Genomic DNA, 22,517 nt, shown 5'->3' with positions numbered 1-22,517 from the left:
AGTTGGAGTGCAGTGGTGTAATCACTAGTTTCACTGAAGCCTTGAATTCCTAGGCTTATGAAATCTTCCTTCCTCAGACTCTCAAGAAGCAGGATCTACATCCCACACCCAGCTAATTTTTTTTTTAATATAGCTAAAATTAAGCCAGCCTAGGATTTAGCTCTCCATTACCACATTCTCCCAGGGTGTACTCATTACAAATATTCTGCCATGTAAGATTCCAAGGCCCCCATCTTACATTGGTTACATGGCCATTCAATTCTTTATTAGATTTCACCTGCTAATTCAGGTAATGAGTTTCAAGGAAGTCACACAAGTATGGATCATCTGGTTACCAGTCAGTTTGTATGGTTCAGCCATGACTGATTCACATGTGTTTTTTCCCAAATGTAAGCTATGGCATTTACAATTGGGAGGTTTCTTGATATACTGACAGAAGATTTAGCCACCTTGTTGGTTCTTCAGCTCTGATTTCTTTTTTTCTTTTTTCTTTTTTTTTTTTTTTTGAGACAGAGCCTCAAGCTGTCTCCCTGGGTAGAGTGCCATGGCATCCCAACTCACAGCAACCTCCAACTCCTGGGCTCAAGCGAATCTCCTGCCTCAGCCTCCCAAGTATCTGGGACCACAGGCGCCTGCCACAACGCCCGGCTATTTTTTTGGTTGCAGCCGTCATTGTTGTTTGGCGGCCCGGGCTGGATTTAAACCCGCCACCTTAGGTATATGTGGCTGGTGCCTTAGCCATAGGCGCCGAGCCTCGCTCAGCTCTGATTTCTTAGGATGCTCCCTCTTCTCATGAGATTCATGAATAAAAAATTTGCCAAAGTTCTTTAAAGAACTTCACAGTCACAACTTCACTGTCAAAGTGAAGAAATAGACAGGCAGATATAGGAGACAAAGCCCTCCAAGATGATCTGGTAGTTGATGGCAGCCTCCTGTTTCACAATTTTTTCAATGAAAATTTTCTTAAATTTTTTTTTTTTTTTGCTTATTGTTTTAGGTTAATTTCAGAGTACAAAGAATTAGGTTACAATGTTTGCATCTGTTAGGTAAAGTCCCCCTTATGATTGTGTCCTGCCCCCAAGAGGTGTGCCATACCCCCTAATACTGTGCCCATTAAATAGGAGCACACCCATCCCACTCCTCCCCTCTTTCCTCTCCCCATTCCGTTGTTCCCTGGCCCCCCTCCTTAAGTTGATTTCAGTTTTTCTCTTATGTGGGCATGTATTAGAGCGGGGGTCTTCAAACTTTTTAAACAGGGGGCCAGTTCACTGTCCCTCAGACCGCTGGAGGGCAGGACTGTGGGCCCTGAGACAAGTTGGCTGCTAAGCAGGACAAGCAGCAGCAGCAAAAACACCAGGCGGGCAGGATAAATGTCGGGCCAGATAAATGTCCTCTATGGGTCATAGTTTGAGGACGCCTGTATTAGAGTGTCTACTTGCCTATTATTGAGTACATTGGATTCTTCAATGAAATTTTTCTATACATCCTATTCTGTAACCTGTTTCCTGATTAAGATATCATGAATCTCCTAATAGTTAAAAGAGATCTAAAGCAACATTTTAATGGCTGCATAATATTCCATTACAAAGATAAAGAGTAATTTACTGAACCAATTAGAATCTTTGTAAACTTTCTTCTGTTGCCCTATCATTCTATTATAAACACTACTGGGAGTATATCTGTATATAAATCTTTGCACAATTTTTCAATTCTAAATTGCAATTGTTAGAAGTAAATCATGGAAACTGGTAATTAACATAATACATAACCAAAAATTTAAGTCTGCATATTACAATCTTGTCAATGAAGGTGGTAACATTTTAATTACACCTTGAAGGGTGAGGGGTGTGTGGGGGTGATATGGCTGAAGGGAGGAGGTGGTAGGAAAGGTGAAAGTTTATTCTATGAAGAGTAAAACAGCAAAGTATACTTCATTATCTCCAAGATTCAAATGTAATTTAAAGTAAAAGTACATGCTTAGCATGTTGCTATTAATCTTAGCAATAGGCTACTATTAGAAAATCAAATGATAAGAGGATGACAAATCTAATAAAGGCCTGATATATCGTTCTGAAGCTAGCATTTAAATTAAAATCTGTTAACAATTATACCTGTATTATAACTTATATTAAGGGTCATAATATTTTTGCTTACATTTTCTTTTAATCCTTATTAAACAATACAACATCTGCATACAAAATGGAAATCATTATCTCTCTAATAGTACATTCCTGAATAAGAGGATATAAATATTAATGCATATTAATTTTGCTAACGTTAAGATATAAGATGAAAAACTATATTAAATGATTTTTAATCATTTAAAGTGTAACACAAACATAAGTTTCAGGAAATAAAACCTTTCATAAATCCTACAAGGATCTATAGTGAGTTCTTTTCTAAAGAAAAAAATTATCTAGCAAAAGTAATCCTTGAGTAATTTTGTGGCAAGTTTTAAGGGTATATTTTATATCTAACATATCATTACTAAAGATGTGGTTTTCCATTTTTCATCTCTTGACATGACCAAATTTATTTTAAATATTTCAGATGGCAACCATCCTAGTAAATCCATGGCTACATTTCATTAATGTTTCATCTATTCTTGATGACCCACAATCATCATTAAGAGCTATCAAATACTTTATGATATCAACAAACTACTGGCTTCACACCTAGGAGAAAAACTTAATTCAAGTAGGGGGAGGGGCACTAAGGGAAGAAATGAGGGGAGGGGATTGGTGTGCTTCTATTTAACGGGCACAGTGGCAGGGTATATGGCATACCTCTTACGTGTGGGATATAATCACAAGAGGGACTCTACTTAACAAATGCAAATATTGTAACCTACTTGTTTATACCCTCACATTAACCTGAAATAAAATAAATAAAATAAAATAAAACTATGGGCTTCATTCTCAAAATCCTTAGCATGCCCTTCTCTTGGTCAAGTGATTTTCCTGCCTATCTTGTCATGTGTTCCTTGTCAACATATTAATTAATAGCAATTTTCTATCTCTTAAGCAGGGTTTAATCTAATACCTGCTATAGCTTAAGAATAGCCAGTTCCAGAAGAAACCAGCTAACCAAGCTAATTTCCCACCTGGTTCTTGGTCAGTAAGTTGCTAGTCTCCCATACCTCCAAAAAGTCCACAGTTCACAGCTATTACCCTCACTGATCAGTGGCCCTTTAAAAAAAAAAAAAGAAAGAAAAAAAGTTCATGTATGGATTCTGCAGCATGTCAGACACTACATGTCTGATAATGAAAAACTGGGGTGTTACCAGGACTAAAAATTCTTCTTCTTCTTCTTTTTTTTTTTTTTAAAGAGAAAGAGTCTCACTTTGTCACCCTCAGTAAAGTGTCATGGCATCACAGCTCACGGCAAACTCTCCCTCTTGGGCTTAGGCAATTCTCTTGCGTCAGCCTCCCAAGTAACTGGGACTATAGGCGCCCACCATAACGCCCGGCTTTTTTTGTTGTTGTTGCAATTTGGCCAGGGCTGGGTTTGAACCCACCACCCTTGGTATATGGGGCCGGCGCCCTACTTACTGAGCCACAAGCACTGCCCTGGACTAACAAATGCTACCAAGATGAACAAAAGGTTTTACCGTGAGCATTATCGGCTCACAGACTCTTCGCTTAAACTTGTCTCTGTTATTTCTCAGCCATAAAACAGCGTCATATGTGTCACGGAATCTCTGTCTCAGCTTATCTTCCTTTTGATTCATCAGACTGTCAAAACGTATAATATGATCATCCACACCTAAAATTGGAAAAGAAAACAATAGTATTTCTCTGAAAAGTTTAATTAATAACTTATTAATAATACAAAAGAATATCCTAGATCTACAGGTTATAAACAACACTCAGCAAGTATGCCACATAGTGAAAAGAACTGGGGACAAATCATCCTACAATTTCCAAACATTTAGAATAAAACATGATCTTGGAACTATCAAAAATGAAAACAGGTCATCTAAAAAAAAAGAGAAACACACTAGTCTTCCTAACAGAAGATAGCAGACCTTCAAAATTCTGAGAGAAGAAGTATTTTCATACTAGAATTATATATTTAACCAAGTTGAGAAAAAGAGATAATAAAATAAAGGCATTTGTATTCAGGGTACAAAGACTCTGAAATTAATGGTCAAAAAACTCTTCTTACGAGGTTACCTGAAGATGTGCTCTAACAAAACAAGGGCATAATGTAAGAAAAACAAAAACATGGAATTCAGGAATAGGTTTATAATGTAGAAAAAGCGTGAGTATCCCAGATGCAAGAAGCCTTGAAAACAACCAGTTTAGAGGGAAGAACAGAAGGCTACAAAACAGAAGAGAATGCCTGATAAGATACCTTTTTATCCTCTCTTTAATTAGGGAAATTATAAAGTAAATGGTGGGGTTTTTTTAAAAGATAAATTAAAACTTTCTAAAGAGCTATTAACAATAGGAAATTTAACAAGTTGAATTTGTTAAAATTCAGCTATGAACAAGTTTAATTGTTCCAATTAACAATACTTAGTATTTCTACACTTCTAGAATTAACCCATAAATACAGCACATTAGTTTTTTTTTTTTTTTCTTGAGACAGAGCCTCAAGCTGTTGCCCTGGGTAGAATGCTGTAGCATCAAAGCTCACAGCCCAACTTCTGGGCTCAAGAGATTCTCCTGCCTCCACCTCCCAAGTAGCTGGGACCATAGGCACCTGCCACAACACCTGGCTATTTTTTGGCTGCAGCCATCATTGTTGTTTTGGTGGCCCTGGGCTGGATTTGAACCCACCAGCTCAGGTATATGTGGCTGGCACCTTAGCCACCTGAGCCACAGGTGCTGAGCCCCAGCACATTAAATTTAAGTATAGTTCTCAATAAATATAAATGGTTTCAGCCTTGAAAATATCAAAAGCAGAGTAAAGATAAGGGAATTTAGAATGTAAAAACAGAAGTGAGTAAAATGCAAAGATGGAAGGGAATACTAGTATTTTAGCTTATAAACAGTACACACAAGCAATAATCATTAAATGACAAAAAACTATACTAACTATAATAAAAATAATTATTAACATAATACTCCCATTTGAAGATTACAATAACAGAAAAGGCAAAATTAACATCTAAAGTAAATATAAAAAGGTAAGGTCTAAAATTTATTATCAAGCAATAGTAAAATAAGAATATATATATATATGTACATGGAAAGACTATTAGAAAAACTGAAGGAGTTAAAAATGTTTACTTTCGAGTGAATCTGGAAGTGGGAAAGGGGTTGCACCCCTCTTATCCTCTAGTTCTTTTTTTTTTTTTTTAAGCTATACACATCTAGCACTTTGATAAACACAAAAAATTGGTTTTTTCTTTAACGGATCTTAAGACATTTGCACTGAGCAGACAATATATTATCTCCTCTGTTCAAATAATGCTACAAATCTATTCACATAGTCTACAAGTAAGAAAACCAAATATGAAACTGGAAAGATTTCAAAGAACTAGGCTAATGGAAGTAATGAAGGCTACAATAAACAAAATGATCTGAGTAACAATCATTACTCAAAAATGATCTGAGTAACAATGAGTGACTCTGTAAAGAAAATAAGGCTAGCTAAATACCTTTAGAGAATTAAACCAGCTGCTAGTGGCACATCATAGTACATGAAAAGATACACATAATTAAGGGATGAAGGTGAAGTAATTAAGGCATAAGCTAAGCTTCCTCAGCAGGGAGGGAACATAGATACACCTCCAATTTATAAACATTTTAACCTGACTTTAAGAAAACTTACTCTTCTTCTCCTTCTCTAGAGTCTCCCTCTCTCTTCGTTTATCAATTATCTCGCCTTCACATAATGCCTTTTCATCTTGAATTCGTCTCAGATCATTTGTAATGGCATCAATCTGGGGCTGAAGATTCTCACAGTTTTCTGCAGTCTTTAGTTCATTTTGCAAATACTCTATCATTTTGCGGGTATTACTTATTCTCCTCTGTCGGTCATGCTCTTCATTTTGCTTTACTATTAAAGCCTGCTGCAGTTCCTCAATCTAATTAAACAAAAGAAGGTTAGTACTTGAGATTGTGCGTTTATAAGGCTTTCACAGTAATATACTAATTTTAGGAATGCAAATAATCTGAAAACACAAGTGTTTCCTTAAAAGGCATCCTGAGAGAATTAGATTAGCAGATTACCAACTCTACCATACTTTTATCTTTGTTTTGTACATTCACTAATAAATCCCAAATACCTAGAAGTAGAGCTTAGCATATCATTAGTACTCTTTAACAACTGAATAAACAAAACACGTAGTATTTATAAAACCAAACAGATTTCTAAATATTTATAGGCAGTAAATACATACTACACATCTTAAGAACAAAATTAATATAGTCATGTGGGATAATATATGATAGCTTCAGTAGAAATAATGATAAAGATTCTAAGTCACTCTATTACAGGCTGAAAATCCCTAATCCAAAAATGTGAAATCTGAAATGTCCAAACCTGAAACTTTTCCAGTGTCCATATAACATAAGTTACTCTGAACACATTATTTTTCACATATGAATGGTATGTCATATTTTTTACTGTTTAAGTACCTTGTGTGAGTATGTATAAGAAAATGACTGCTTATCTATCAGTAGCATATACATTCAAAGACAGGAGTGATGGTGACTGCAAACCACCACAGACTACTACTCATATAACTGGCTGAGATGGAGACAGTTTTGGCTTCTGATGATTCAATGTATACAACTTTTGTCTCATGCACAAAACTACATGTGGCTGGCTGCAGCGGCTCGTGCTTATACTCAACACTTACAAGAGGCTGAGGTAGGAGTGCTGCTTAAGGGACAGGACTTTGAGACTAGCTTAGAAAACATAGTGAGACCCCCCCCCCAAAAAAAAGTTAGCTGGGCATGGTGGTATCGGGAAGGCTGCATCAGGAGGGTCACTTGAGCCCAGAAGTTTGAGGCTACAGTGACCTATGATCAGGCCACTGCACTCCAATCTGGGTGACAGAAAGAGAAAGACCACATCTCTTTGGGGGGTGGAAAAAAGGATTAAATTACCACAGGCTATATGTAGAAAGAATATTTGAAATGGAAATGAATTTCATGATTAGACTTAAGGATCATCCTCAAGTTACCTCTCTCTCTCTCTCTATACACACACACACACACACACACACACACACACACACACAAATATTCCAAAATCCAAAAACCTGCTGAAATCTCTTTAACACTTCTGGTCTCAAGTAGTTTGTGTAAAAAATACACAAGTTATCATTTTAAACTGAAATAAACTATTTTCCTTCAAAAGAATTGTTTTCTACCAACAGCATAAACTTCTATGAGATTTTAATCATAATCTATATGATTAGAGTTCTTGACTTATATTCAGGGTTAATTATATTTTAAAAACCAGATATATTAAGTCACCATCTGATATGAGTGAAATTTTTATCAAATCCATTGTCTGTCTAAGACAGTTAGGATTTTATTTAAGACACTCATACACACACACAAATATACACATATATATCCAATTTATTTTTTACAACTAGAATTTTCTATTAAAACAGATTAAGGTAACACATCACATGATCTATTTATAAGCTGGTTTTATTTCCAAGTTACCCCCTCCCCTTTCCCATTATAAAAGTTACAACATATTCATTATAGAAAAATGGAAAATATAAAGATTATAACAAATAAAAGTCATTTATAATCTTAATGTTTTTAACTTTTTACATTTCAATGCCTACTTTTATCTATTGAACATGTATTTTTTACTAAATGGCATCACTAAAAATGTATGGAAAGCAGTTTCTCATTACTCCCCTTGTCTTCACAAAACAAAATTCTAACACCTGTGTAGTGTTATAAAGATATACTACACATTATTCCATTCCCTATTGTTGGAAATTTAGGACACTATCAATTATTCCTTTCTAATAATCTAGCTTTGGCAGTACTGAGATAATGAACCAAACACACCCAAATCCTCTCTCCTATACACCAAACAGTAGAAGCAAAAGAAAATGTATTTCAACAATTAAGATACATTATCTACCAATGAAAATTAACAATGTTCAATGGGCCTAAAAGAAGGAAGTAGACAAGAAACCAGTGCTCTGCCAAAAAACCTATAAGGTCCAAGGCATTTAGAAGAAGAAATGGGCCCATTACAGAAGGCAGTACAGATTTAAGATTATCAAACACACGAGGAGGTCCACAGCTGTGAAAAAGGGACAAGAAGTTTAACAAATATAATCTTTGTAATCCTAGCAAAAGAGAGACCACCAAGCTGCTGAAAGTCACTGGGCTGCCAAAGAAAGCTGAACTAAAAGAAAGTCTTAGTCTGGTATTGACCAAAAAAACTGAAAAGCAAAAAAAAAAAACAAAAAACAAAAAACAAGCAATGAACCCCTCTACCTTTCAGGTAAGTTTTCTAAACTCTCACTCTTTTGTTACCTTCAGGTAACAACTCCTTTGTTACATTCAGGAAAATGTCATGACTAATCACGTTTCAGTTAAGGCACCCATTAAGTCTAAACCTCTTAGATCACTCATCTTTGCTATGATACTGTCCTCCTATCACTCAATATCTTCAATTTCTCTGAATGTTTCCTTTGTTCTACCTGAAACTTGGCTATTTCTTTCTTTTTTTTTGAGACGGAGCCTCAAGCTATCACCCTGGGTAGAGTGCCATGGCATCACGCTCACAGCAACCTCCAACTCCTGGGCTCAAGTGAGTCTACTGCCTCAGCCTCCCAAGTAGCTGGGACTACAGGCATCCGCCACAATGCCTGGCCATTTTTTGGTTGCAGCCATCATTGTTGTTTGGCGGCCCAGGCTGGGGATTCGAACCCGCCACCTTAGGTGTATGTGGCTGGCGCCTTAGCCACTTGAGCCACAGGCGCCAAGCCAAAACTTGGCTATTTCTGAAAGACACTTGTTCTTCCTAGATTCTTCCTGAGCTTTTCCTGCCATAAACCATTACCACAAAACCCAGAGGTGGAGGTTATTCCCATTACTCCCCATGGTACTCCTTCCTCCTTTGAGCCCCACTTCACTTCCTTTTGAAGACCAGGGATCAGACTTTGTCAACAATTATCCTTGTTGCTGTATTAACTACCTCCCTCAAAATCTTCCCCTAACTCACTCATTCATTGATGACTTTGGTATCTGATTCACCATCATCCCCTCTCCATAACTTTATGCCTGTCATCATGTGACTTTAACACACACATACATACACAGGAAAATCAATCTCTTTGAACTCTGTGTTTCTCTATTTCTTCAAATTCAACCATCTTTTCCTTAACCCCTCCCCAGTCACCTTCTCTTCATGAAGAGGTGGATGAGGAGGGTTATATTCTAAATCACATAAATCACCAAACATCACATCACTTCTGGAAAATCGTATCTTCATAATCCTACTTTTTGATCACTGTTTTCCTACCTTCTGATGCCACAAGGTCCTACAATCTATTGACCCCCCCCCCACTACCTTTTCACAATCCATCATTCCTTCATTTCTTTGCTTAATCAGTTGAAGTTCCACAATGCAGCACTATAACCATGCCTTTGCAGTGACCTCTTGACCCTCCCATTCCTATGTCACATTGGCGGAGGAAAAACCTAGTCCTATGTAAACCTAATTCTATGCCTTCTAACTGTTTTTAAGTAACTAACAGTCTCACTTTAAATTTACAGCCACAAAATTTAAACAGGCACTTAAAATTATCAGATATACCAATTAAACTTCTCTAATAAATTTGTGCTCTCATTCCAAGATGAGCTCATACCTTCTCCACCTCCTTCAATCCTTTACTGCTAACTTCCCTCTATTTAGCTAATGACCTTACCTCTACTTCATTAATAGTTACAAGTACTCTCCCCTTTTCCTGCTTCCAAATCTATCATTCTACTTACATCTGTGTTCACTCTGCTTTATCTTGTACAATGTAAAGACTTCCTGCAGCAACCTAAATCTAACTCCTCCAAGGCTACTCCACAGCAGTATTTCTCAAATTATCTACGATGAACCACTTAAAAAATAATTCCAAGCTATTACAAGTCAACTTTTATCAATTAAACTTAAATTACCAATAATCATTTTGGCAATTCCTTAAAATGTTAAATATATACCTATGCTATTCTACTCCCAAGAAATTAACAAAGAGAAACAAAAGCTTATTACCACACAAAATGGTGTATAATATTCAATACCAATAAAGCTGGTAATACCCTCAAACTAGAAACAATGTAAATGTCTTCTAACAGAAGCGTGGATAAACAAATTATAATCTCAAAAATTTTAAAAAAACACTAAATTGAATTGCAATAAAAATACAAAACATCGAAATTTGTGGGATACAGGTAAAGCAATGATGAGAAGAAAATATATATCAAAAGTGCATACACAAAGAGGAAAAGTCTCAAGTTAATAATCTAAGCTGCTACCTCAAGAAACTAGGGGGAAAAAAGAGCAACTCTCCATCAAAGCAGAAGAAAGGAAGTAAGAAAGGTAAGAATAAACATCAATGAAATTGAAAACAGAGAAAATGAATGAAACAAAGAGCTGCTTCCTCGAAAAGATCACTATAATTAACAAAATTCTGCCAAGACTGACCAAAAAAATAGAACAAAACAATCAAAAACTCAGTTGTCTGTATCCAGGAATAAAACACGGGTATGACTACAGATTCTACAGATACCAAAAATTTACACAATTTTGGCACAAAAAATGTGGCAAGTTAAACAAATGAACCAATTCCACAAAAGACACAACTACCACAACTCACCTAATAGGAAACATTATTTGAACAGGCCTGTAAATATTATTGAATTCATAGTTTTCCACAAAGATAAATCTCTAGGTCCAGATAGTTTCACTAGAGAATTATATAAAATGTTTGAAGAAGAATACCAATTCTACACAATTTATTTCAGAACACAGAAGAGATCACTTCTCATTTTAAGAAGCTAGTTTTTCCAATACCAAAATTAGAAAGTACCAAAAGAAAATGATAGAATATATTTCTCATGAATACAGATGCAAAAATCTATTAACATAGAATTTAGCCATGTGTAAAAAGGATTATATGCATGTATACTTATACAATGCAATCAAGTGTGGTTTGTTTCAGGGATGCAAGGTTGATTTGATATTCAAAAAACAATCCATCAGTTTATAACATACCCAGTAGGAATCTAGGGTCACTGTGATGAGGAGCACAGAACTGTGGCCTCCCTATAAACAAATACCCTACATGTGAAGAAGAAAAAAATTATAAAATGTATGTGGTAGGTGTATAGGTGATCACAATTCTTCAACTGTGCTGTATGTTTGGAAAGTTTAAAACAACCCAACAATCCATCATATTAACAACTTAAAGAAAAAAAATTATATAATCATATCAATAGATGCAGAAAAAACATATGACAAAATAGAATACCCATGATAAAATTCTTAGAAACATACAAATATGTATGGGAACCTACTGAATCTGATAAGAATCATCTGCAATCAAAACCCCTATAGCGCACATACATAATGATGGAAACGTGAATGCTTTCCTCCTAAGATTAAGAACAAGGCAAGGATGTCAGTGCTCACCATTTTAATTCAACACCATGTCATAAGTTCTGAAGCCAATTCAATAAGGCAAGAAAAAGAAACTAAATGCATACAAATCAGAAAGGAAGAAATAAAGTTGTCCATATTTGTAGGTAACGTGATTGACTGTCTATGTAGAAAATCCCAAGGTGAGCCTGGCACAGTGCCTCACGCTTGTAATCCTAGCACTCTGGGAGGCACCAGGCAGGTGGATCACTTGAGCTCAGAAGTTAGAGACCAGCCTGAGCAAGAGTGACACCTTATCTCTATTAAAAAAACATATATATACAAAAGCTAACTGCGTGTTGTGGCGGGCATCTGTAGTCCCAGCTACCTGGGAGGCTGAGGCAAGAAGATCACTTAAACCCAAGGAATTTGAGGTTGCTGTGAGCTGTGATGACACTACGGCACTCTATCCACTGTGACAGAGTGAGACTCAGGCTAAAAAAAAGAAAAGAAAATCTCAAGGCATCTACCAAAAAAGAAAGAAAGAAAGAGAAAGGAAAAGAAAGGCAGACTGACTGAGGTATAAATCCAACAAAATACACGGAGGACTTATATGCTGAAAATTACACAATGCTGATGAAAGAAATTAAACATCTAAATAAATGGAGACACAGTGTGTCCATAAATCAGCCTCAACAAAGTATAGATCTCAATTCTCCCCAAAAGTTTAATGTAATTCTTATTAAAATCCCAGGAACATTTTCTTGTGATATACTAAAGATTTGTACGTCATCAAGAATGGTGAAGAACTCTGCAAATCCTTTTCTCCAAAAATGTAATGAGAACACAGACAAAATCTGTCAAAATTAACTCTTCAGACTTCTGGAATTTAACTAAAATGCTCACAACATTCTGGGAAGGCTCTATTCAAGAAAAATCACTGAATCTCATTAAAAACAGCAAGCTTTGTGGAATTGTGAACATGTTTTATTCTCAAACCCTTTCCCTTTTTCTGTGGTAGCCCTGAAAACAAGCGCTCACAAGCTTAATAGCTCACAAGCTAGCAGACACTAAAGAGATAGGAACAAACGAACAGCAAAAACATCATGAATGAACATCATAATCAAGCCTTACATAAGGGAAGGGAACTGACTTTTGGAGTTGCCACATTATTTTAAACTGTCCAATTTCAACAACAACAAAAAAATCACAGCACACTGAAAGAAACAAGTAAGTATGACCCATACACAGAAAAAAAAAGCAGTCTAGAAAAAAAGTCCCAAGGAAGTTCAGAAATTGGCTTACAAGATAAGGACTTTAAAATACTCAATGAACTAAAGGAAACTATGTCTAAAAAACTAAAGAAAAATAAAAGAACAATGTCTCTCTGAACAAAGATGATCAATAAAGACATAAAAATTATATAAAAATGGAGACAACTAGAAAAATCTGGAGTTAAAAAGCACAGTAACTAAAGAGAAAGGTTAAAAACTCAATAGCGGATCTAAACAGGCAGAACAAAGCATAAGTGAACTTGAAGACAGGTCAATTGAGACTATCCAATCTGAGGAAAAGAAAGAAAAAAGAGTAAGGCAAAATGAGCAGACTCCGAGATCTGTGGGGAACCATCAAGCATATCAAAATATGCATAATAGGAATCTTGGAAGAGAAGAGAAAGAGGCAGAAAGACTATTTGAAAAAACAGTGGCCAAAACCTTTCCAACTTTGATGAAAAACGTTAATCTGAACATTTAGAAGCTTAATGAGTTCTAAGTACAAACACAAGAAAACTTCCATGTAGAAATATCAGTTAATTGCTGAAAACTAAAGCAAAGAGAAAACTCTGACAACAAGAAAACACTCATCATATACTCATCCCTTAATAATATGACAAGTAACTCCTCATCAGAAACCATAGAGGCCAGAAGACAGTGGGACATCACATTCAAAGTGGTGAAAGAAAACCAAGAATTCTACATCCAGCAAAACTATCCTTCAAAGACAAAAAAAAATTTAAGACATTCCCAGATAAACAAAAACAAGAGTCAATTTGTGACTAGCACATATCCCCTACAAGAAATACTAAAGAGGCTTAGCTCCCATAGCACAGTGGTTATGGAGCCAGCCACATACACCAAAGCTGGTGGGTTCAAACCCAAGTCAGGACCAGCTAAACAACGACAACTACAACAAAAAATAGCTAGGTGTTGTGGCGGCTCCTGTAGTCCCAGCTACTTGGGAGGCTGAGACAAGAAAATCACTTAAGCCTGAGAGTTTTCCAGTATTTTGATATTAAAAACAATTGTGATATAATAAAAAGTATGTATTTGGTCTTGGTCCCTGATTCCTGAAAGAATTCTTAATAGTGAAAGTCCAAAAGATGTCTCAAAAATTCTGTAAAGAGTCATAAATGCCACATTTATTGACCATAAAATAACTAGAACTCTGTATTTCAAAAAAAGTTAAAAAATTCTGTCCCTGTAGAAATTTAAAACAGTTAAGAACTTTTAAGTAACCTTTACCTAGTCATCCTAAAATAATTTTGCAATAAGGCTCATCCATGCACAAAGAATTTTTAATCAGCCTGATAACCATAATGAAACCACCAAAGATCCCCAGACAAACACTCCATTAAGAAAGCAAGAAACCAGTTCTCATTGTTGGTTGGCAGGCTCAGGCTGTATTCAAATCCACCAGCTCTGGTGTATGTGGTTGGTGCCCTAGCTGCTGAGCTACAGGCCCCAAGCCTACACCTATGGTGCATTTTGCAAGGGTACATGTCAAATGTATTAAGTGTAGAGTATAAATGTCTTAACACAATAATTAAGAAAGTGAAGTGAAGGCTATGTTAACCAGCTTGACATAAGCATTCCAAATTGTATATAAAGCCAGCACATTATACCCCATAAATGCATTAATGTATACAGCTATGATTTAATAAAAAAATAAACTTTAGAATTGTAAGTGATTTATACACTGCCATTACAGTAAATAAAATATTCTGAATTTGAAAAAAAAAAAAAGCAAGAAACCAAAGTAAAACGAAATACTCCCCCCAAAAAAAGAAAATGGAAAGAAGATTTGTGAAGGTATTGCATACATCAAAAACAATAAGATACTATGGATTAGTAATAATTACATAATAAAAATTATTTTCCTGGAAATTAATAAATGTCTTAGGAATGCCAAAATTCAATTTAGGAGTACAAAATAAACTTGAGGAAGTATCAAAGGCAACAGACACAAAGACATGTTCATCATAAAATCTCCTTGACAATCTTTCACCACATAGATTTTTCTGAAGTTCATCATTTTGTAACAAGAAGTCCTCCTCCTTTAAGTTTTAAAATTTGCTACATTGAAGTATAAACTCACTAAAACAGAAATTTCCTTAACAAAAAACTGCCTGCAATAAGCTGAAGTTTATAATTTAACCATCTTCATTTCCAGAAATTAGAACTGTAAACTGAGATTACATCAAAGCAGATCAAAATTCAACAACATCATCAAATGAAAACTTCGGTAGTTTAAGCATATATCCTCCTACTAATCCTAATCAAGAGTAAAGGTATATATGCATTTTGCTACATAAATGTCATGGCTGACTTCTTGAAATGAAAAATCTATTTGGTGTAACAAAAACAAAAACACACCAGAATATACCCCTCAGAATTTAATTTCTGCTATTAAAGACAGTTAAATACACCATTAACCTATTAAAAAACTTAGGGACTCTGAACTTAAGACTGTTATGCACAGAAAAGTAGTTCTGAAGAATTTCTTGTCCTCTGTGCAACTACTACAACTTCCAAATTCTAGTTTCCCTCACAGACTAATAAACTGAAAATAAGAATTTACTGCATGATCCATATTTAAAACAAGTTATGGCAAATTAACATAATGAAAATTTCAGTATGAAATCTTACGTGTTTATCTTTCCTTTCTATAACATCTTGCTTTTGTTTGCATTTCTGAGACGTCTCCTTAATATCTGCTGCCTGTAAAATTAAGAGGAGAGGGAGGAAGAAGTTAGTTGAAAACTCACGCAAGCCAATTACATGGCCCTGCTCATTCCAATACTGTTACGTGAGGCAACCCATAACAATTTTTCATATTTCAAACTAAATTCATAATTATCACAAAAATACCAACTTATTTGTAAATCTATAAAAGGCTATTCCTATTTATATTGAAAAGTAAGTTCACCAATATGCATGTACATGCTTTATCTCTTCACATTTATTTTCCTGTATTATTTTATCTGATCCTAAAAACAATCCTATAAGATAGGACAGAAGAAACACATGAAGAAAATAAGGCTCAAACAAGCCCACGTAACCTAGGTACATAGCTAAAAAATGGTGACTAATATTCAAGATCAGGTCTGATTTCAAATACATGGTTTTCCTATCATCTAGTATATAACCACCTTGATTTTTCATTAACAAATAAAACATGTAAAATACATAAAAATACAGAATCCAAACAGTGAAGAATAAGGCTTACAGAAAAGAATTAACACTATAGGCCTAAGAAGACTACTCTCAAAAAGGCTTACTTGCAAGGCTGGCTCTTAGCTACTGTCTAGATGCATTCTGGGAGTGTATCCACCGCTTTGTAATTGGTAAGAGTGGCTCATTGTGCTTGTTCATACAAATAATGTGAGTGAAGCTAAAGTCTTGCTTTCCTTCTTGTATCCTCTTTATTTGTCAATGAGTGCTGAGTTGCTTTTGTGCTCCCCCAGTTAGTGCTTCTAACTGTGCAGGCTGTGCCACAATTTGATGATGGAAGAATTTAGCACGGTTTGCATGACTTCACTGGGAGAGGACCTTTGGAAGGAAGCCTGTGCTTGGTTTCCCCAGGACTTTTGCCCTTATATGCATTTTCCTTTTACTGACTTGTTTTGTATGCTTTCCTTGTAATAAATCTTAGCTGTGAGTCCTCCTAGCATTATCACTGAAACAGCAATAGATTCCCAATGCTAAGGAGAAAGTATTAACAGTTTCTTCCTAAATAGGAAAATTAACGTACTGACGCTAGTAATACTGATGTATGTTTACATCATACATGTTAATCATATAAGATAAAATTTAGTATTACTGTCTCCACCTGAGTGAGAAAAGTAAAACTCAGTGAGACTAACTTGCTCAGGCACTTAGTAAATGGCAAAGTGAGGACTTCAAATAAGATCTGTGTCAATCTAAAGCCTATGTCCTGCCCATAAGACTTTATTACCCCCATGAAATGTTAAAAAAAAAAAAAAATTACAAGTGTAAGAAAACTTTTTCTTCTAGAACAGAAGGAAAAGGAACAAGAATAGCACGAATACTCAACAAAATTAACCATTTTCTTCCAGTTGCACAGCTGTAGGTGCTAATACTTTTTACAAAATAAAGACTGACATAATGCGCTACTTCAGAATCCTGGAGCGTTCATTTCATTTTTTTTTCTTTTTGAGACAGAGTCTCAAGCTGTCACCCTGGGTAGAGTGCTGTGGCATCACAACTCATAGCAACCTCCAATTCCTGGGCTCAAGTGATTCTCCTGCCTCTGCCTCCCAAGTAGCTGGGACTACAGGCACCCTCCACAATGCCCGGCTATTTTTTGGTTGCAGCCATCATTGTTTGGCGGGCCCAGGCTGGATTCGAACCCGCCACCTCAGGTGTATGTGGCTGGCACTTTAGCCACTTGAGCCACAGGCGACATTTTTTTTTTTTTTGCAGTTTTTGGCCAGGGCTGGGTTTGAACCCGCCACCTCTGGCATATGGGATCAGCACCCTACTCCTTTGAGCCACAGGCGCCACCCCAATTGTTCATTTCTTTAGAAAAACAATTCTAAAATATCTTAGGCTACATGACTATCAAATAAACAAGTTAGGCTCTTGGATATCTGATAATGACAATGTTTGACAATAGCCAGGCTTTTGTTACTAACGGGCAAGTAAAATAAAGGGTTTTAAATATGTTCTCTAATTAAGAGATTTGGAATTTATTATCTACATTTTTCCCACTACTTATGTATAGAAGTAATTCTATAGTAACAGAAAATTGAGGGAAAAAAAAAAAGCAATCACATATCCACAACCTAACTACAACCAACTACCATTGACATAACAAGGATGGCCAACTATTCTGTATCTTCGGGAAGTCATGTTACCTCTAGGATTCAGTATCCGTAACTAAAATGGGGGCATTTGTCTATACTAGTATCTAATAATCCTTTTTGCTCTAAAATTTAAAATAATCAATAGTAATTCTCTTTTAAAATCAAGTCTTAAAATCCTTAAGTGTTCTTAAAAACTATTTCTAGACATGAGCCTGTAATTTCAATTCACATTAATCCACATTAGAACTAAGACATAGTAGAGCGTGTCTGACATGACAGTAGCAAATTGTAAACCACAGACTCCTCTGCTCTGTTACAGACTTTATATTCCTACATATGGCCTTTCCTGCTCAGCAAGCATTGCTCCACATGCATAGTAAGTAAATGTCTGGTATCAGCTAGCTCAAGAAATTATTTTTCTAATTTACAGACTGGCTAAAGAAGAGAAAGCACAATTGCATCTGTAAATGAAAGAACTCCACATAATTGCTTTTTCAAAAACAAAAGTTAAAACTTATATGAATCAAGACTGTATACTGAATGGATCTTTATCAACTGACAATCTTAAAATTAGTAGTGCAGAACCTGAAGCAGCACGTTCAAATTTATATAAAATTTTAAAAATAAAGAGAAGATGACTATAAAGAAAACAACATTCCCAAATTTGTAATGTACTATCTATGAAATAATTGTTCAATAGTGAAAATCATGCTTTTACACTATTTTCTTCCAGTAATAGTTCAAGGTTGAAATCTTCCTTTTATGAACACTGATACTTATCTTTAAGCACAATAGCCAACACTGGAGTATATACTACCTATAGTCCAAACACATTACAAATGGTTTTCTGAATTCACAAAATTAACCTTCACACACTAGTCTAATTACAAAGCATTCTACTTACTTGAGCTAACTAACCAATTTATGCCAGAGGTTTTTAAGTAGGGGTCAATGTCTTGACTTCAGTGCATCTACAACAAATTTTGGATTTGCTTATTTTGGGTTATTCTGGAAGCATGAAGTTAAACCATTCTCAAAATGATCTCTGATTCCAAAATCCTCCTAAGAGTTAAAAACCATGACCATAAAAAATGTCAAGTTATACTTTCAAAATACAAATACAGGGTATTCTACAGGGTGTCCCCCAAACTGCCCCAAGTCACCACATACAGGGAAATAGAAAGTTGTAGCTAAATGTCTTTTTTTTTTTTGGCCAGGGTTGGGTATGAACCTGCCACCTCCGGCATATGGGGCTGGAGCCCTATCCTTTTGAGCCACAGGCACCACCCTAAATGTCTCATTATTCACAAAATATTCTTCACATGTTGCTCACCTCTTTGTAAAATTGTATAATAAATACTTGATAAATAAAGGGACTTTTAGCTACACTTTCCTATTTTCCCTGTATATGGCAACTTTTGGGATACCTATACTGTACTACTTATCCTACGAAACATATTTCCTATATTGCCCTCCTTCAAACGGTGTGTAATTACAAAGCACATATAACTGAGTTTCTTTTCATTGTTTCTAGGAATACTACTATAAATCCTCTTGTAATTAAAACAATACAATCTCATTTTCTTCCTTTTTATCTTAGAATTTCTATATAGTATCAATCTTCTAATCGTAACAATTAAAACCCTGAAAGCCCTAAGGTGGTAAAAGTCCTGGTTAAAGAACTGAAGGAATGAAAGCTACAAGTTAACTCTAGAAAATATTTTGAAAAACTTGCAAAGTATTTTTTTTTATTTGCTAAAATAAGATTTGAATAGTCCAAAACTGAACCCTCAAAGTACCTTTTCTTTTATTTGAGCCTCCAAACTGTGACGCTGGTCTTCAATTTCTTCAATTCGACGAGTCATAGGAATTTGCCCTTCCTTAAGTTTTCTCACCTCTTCCTTCGCTCGGTCTCGAGCTAGTTTTACTTCTTCATATTCCTGACGAACATTTTCATATTCCTTGCAAATAATTGAAGAAGTTAATGAACTATTAGCTTAAGTTAACATACATACCAAAACCAAGGTACAGATACAAACCCAATCTAAAAAAAGACCGTTTTGATATCCCTTTGGCAGGTATATTAATGTAAAATTTGTGCTCTGAAAAAAACTTCTAAAATAGTAAATACTAATATAAATTATTAAGAGTCTTGATATTTACTGAGCATTGATTTCTATCACCAGGCTAGACTGATTTCTATCCTTTCCTGTTTCTGAAACTACATCCTAATGACTGTTAATCTCTCAATAAAAAGGGATACAAGGATGTATGAAGAAGCAACTCAGTTATTACAGGTAAAAATGAAAAAAAAAAAAAAACCCAGAACAAATGGTTAATAGGTCAAAGGGAAAATCAATAGTATATGGCTCACTAGATAAAAGTGATCCTTTCATGTCACAGGAATTAATAAGTATCTGCTAAACAAAAATAAAGGGAACATTAAGACAACTCATGAGTGAATGGGAGGAAGAAAGGTTAAGAAAAGAAAAAAACATAAATAAATGTAAGAATTAATTTAAAAAAAAGAAAAGTGAAAAACAATAAAGGCAATCTTTTGAAACAGAAAACGAAAAGATGTCGAAAGACAAAGAGGGTGAAGTAATAATAATGGACACAGGAAAAATGAAATTTAAAAAAAAGCTGAAGAAAGGAAAAAGTTTAAGAATAAAATTATGGACTAGGTTAGAATAGAGGTGGTGGTGAAAAAAATCCCACAAATATAGTCAACATATTTTTCCAAATCTTGTAACAACTATTTCCATTCTAACTTTGGAAAAAACACCTCAAAACTTTCTTACATATTTTGTTCTACCTATTACAAAGCAATGCACTGTAGGAACTGAATTTTTAACCTAAACTGTGGTCCTAAATAAAATATACATCACAGAGATATATACCAACCTCAGGAAAACTATGAAACTTAAAAGTGGAAGACTACAGATAAAATAGATCAGCTACTATGAGTGACACATTCCAGGTAAATTCTTAGCGATTTGACTGAGGATACTTAAAAATTTAATTTTTACATGTGTAAATAATTTTAGATCAGTAACATTTTAGAATACAATAAAGAACTATACTGAAGACCAAGATATGGAAGAATTAATAGCACTGATAATCATTATTTGTTATACAATAGCAAACACAGCTATATAATAAAAGACAAAAAATTTTATAATATATAAAGCAAAAAATGAAAAATCAGCACCTAATTTGAATACACAGAAATTAGTGCACTCTTCTACTACTTAAAGAAATCACCTATTTTTGCCTCTAATAATTAAGACTTACCACCCATGGCCTTTTTGCTTCAAGCATCTCAATTAAATCTAAATGTCGCTTACGTTCATAGAATCTCTCCACATCTTGTTTGTACCTTTCATTTCTCTGAACCATTTTCTCTAGATACTCAGTTTTCTCTTTGCATGAGGTCTAGAAAAAATATTAGTTGAACAATTAGTTTAACTGAAAAAGGCAACAGATCAAATCTTTTAACAATGCAAAACAAACAATGCTAGCAAAATTTCACAAAAATTCTATAGGGGTTGTTAAGAATTGTGTATAAGTTAATGTTCATACCTAAGTTCTGGTCTAGGCTCTACAATTTATTAGTCATGTGTCTGAGAGGAAGTCCTGCCACATCTCTGGGCCTGGACTCTTTTTGTCTAAAGATAAGAGAGACGTTTGCTCCATCCACCTCAAGGATAGAACCAATTCACTTAATACAGGTGAAAACTCAATAAAGCTGTAAAAGTGATATGTAAATGAAAAGTAGTAGTATCATGATTAGTATGTTATAAACACTTGTGACTTAAAGGTCTTAGAAATAAGAAGCAAACTGAAATCCAATCTTTATATCGCAAATTAATAAATAATAAAGATTTATTCTGAACCCAGTAGAATACTTGTATATTCTTGTTTTGTTTTCTTCCCCCAGAGGATGACAGGTAGTATAGGTGAGGATTTCAGGTGCGAGTATTAGATTGTCTGATGTAGGAATGATAATAGGACTGAAGAGAATATCTGAAGTAGGATAAAATAATTATAAAAAGCTCAACACAGGCCAGGTGTGGTGGCTCACATCTATAATCCTAGTACTTTGGGAGGCTGAGACACAAGGATCACTTGAGGCCAGGAGTTCAAGACCACCCTGAGTAAGAGTGAGACCTTGTCTCTACAAAAAAATTAGGTGAGCATGGTGGCACAAGCCTGTTGTCCTAGCTACCTAGAAGGCTGAGGCAGGACTGCCTGAGTCCAAGAGCCTGAGGTTGTAGTGCCTACAATAATGCCTCTGTACTCTAGCCCAGGTGACAGAGTGAGACCCTATCTCAACAAAGTAAAAAAAGTAGAATGCTATAAAAGTGAAGTAAAAGTAAAGTGCTGTAGCTATGATGCCACAGATGAGGCTGTCTCAAAAAAGAGGCAATTTCAAATTACTTTGGTCATTCACACTGAATAACTATAATAATAAAAATGACAATTAATTACAATAAAATGTATGTTGTCAAATATAGACAGTATACATTTTAAGAGAAAATATTTGTTTACAAGATTTCTTATGAAAATTTACGGTTTATTTTGGTTGCTGGATTGTGGAAGAAGGCCCATGAAATAAAAAGACCTTTATAAACAGTATGCTACAACAGGATATTTTTTGTTTATGTTTATTAAAGGTAAAAATAACAAATTTAACACTGCAACATACAGTTCTCTTACAAAGCCCATCCTCATATGACTGAAAAAAACATAGGCAAGAACTGGTTCAACAGAAATGCTATATTAAAAGCCACATTAAATGCTACATGTATCTGTTGTATTACCCAAAGCTTTACATGGTACC

The 22,517-nt window shown here is 35.1% G+C and overlaps 1 protein-coding gene and 1 non-coding gene across 3 annotated transcripts in view; one reads left to right on the top strand and one right to left on the bottom strand.

The window, feature by feature from the left end:
- The window catches only part of SMC5 (structural maintenance of chromosomes 5), a 98,983-nt gene that overhangs the window by 53,340 nt on the left and 23,126 nt on the right, over positions 1-22,517 (bottom strand). For both annotated transcript variants that reach the window (XM_003782937.3, XM_023508284.1), the window contains exons 6-10: positions 20,969-21,109; positions 19,474-19,635; positions 15,495-15,566; positions 5,782-6,037; positions 3,611-3,765 (exon numbers count right to left, since the gene is read on the bottom strand). In XM_003782937.3, coding sequence (XP_003782985.1) covers positions 3,611-3,765; positions 5,782-6,037; positions 15,495-15,566; positions 19,474-19,635; positions 20,969-21,109 — 786 coding nt within the window. The remainder of the gene's footprint in view (positions 1-3,610; positions 3,766-5,781; positions 6,038-15,494; positions 15,567-19,473; positions 19,636-20,968; positions 21,110-22,517) is intronic.
- Positions 11,151-11,279, top strand: LOC111722851. Its single transcript, XR_002771505.1, has one exon. It is a non-coding gene; the product is annotated as a small nucleolar RNA SNORA11 (small nucleolar RNA).

This window comes from Otolemur garnettii, unplaced genomic scaffold (assembly GCF_000181295.1).
Source record: "Otolemur garnettii isolate 467f Iridium unplaced genomic scaffold, OtoGar3 scaffold00006, whole genome shotgun sequence".
Lineage (NCBI taxonomy): Eukaryota > Metazoa > Chordata > Mammalia > Primates > Galagidae > Otolemur > Otolemur garnettii.
This window is presented reverse-complemented; position numbering and strand designations above follow the sequence as displayed.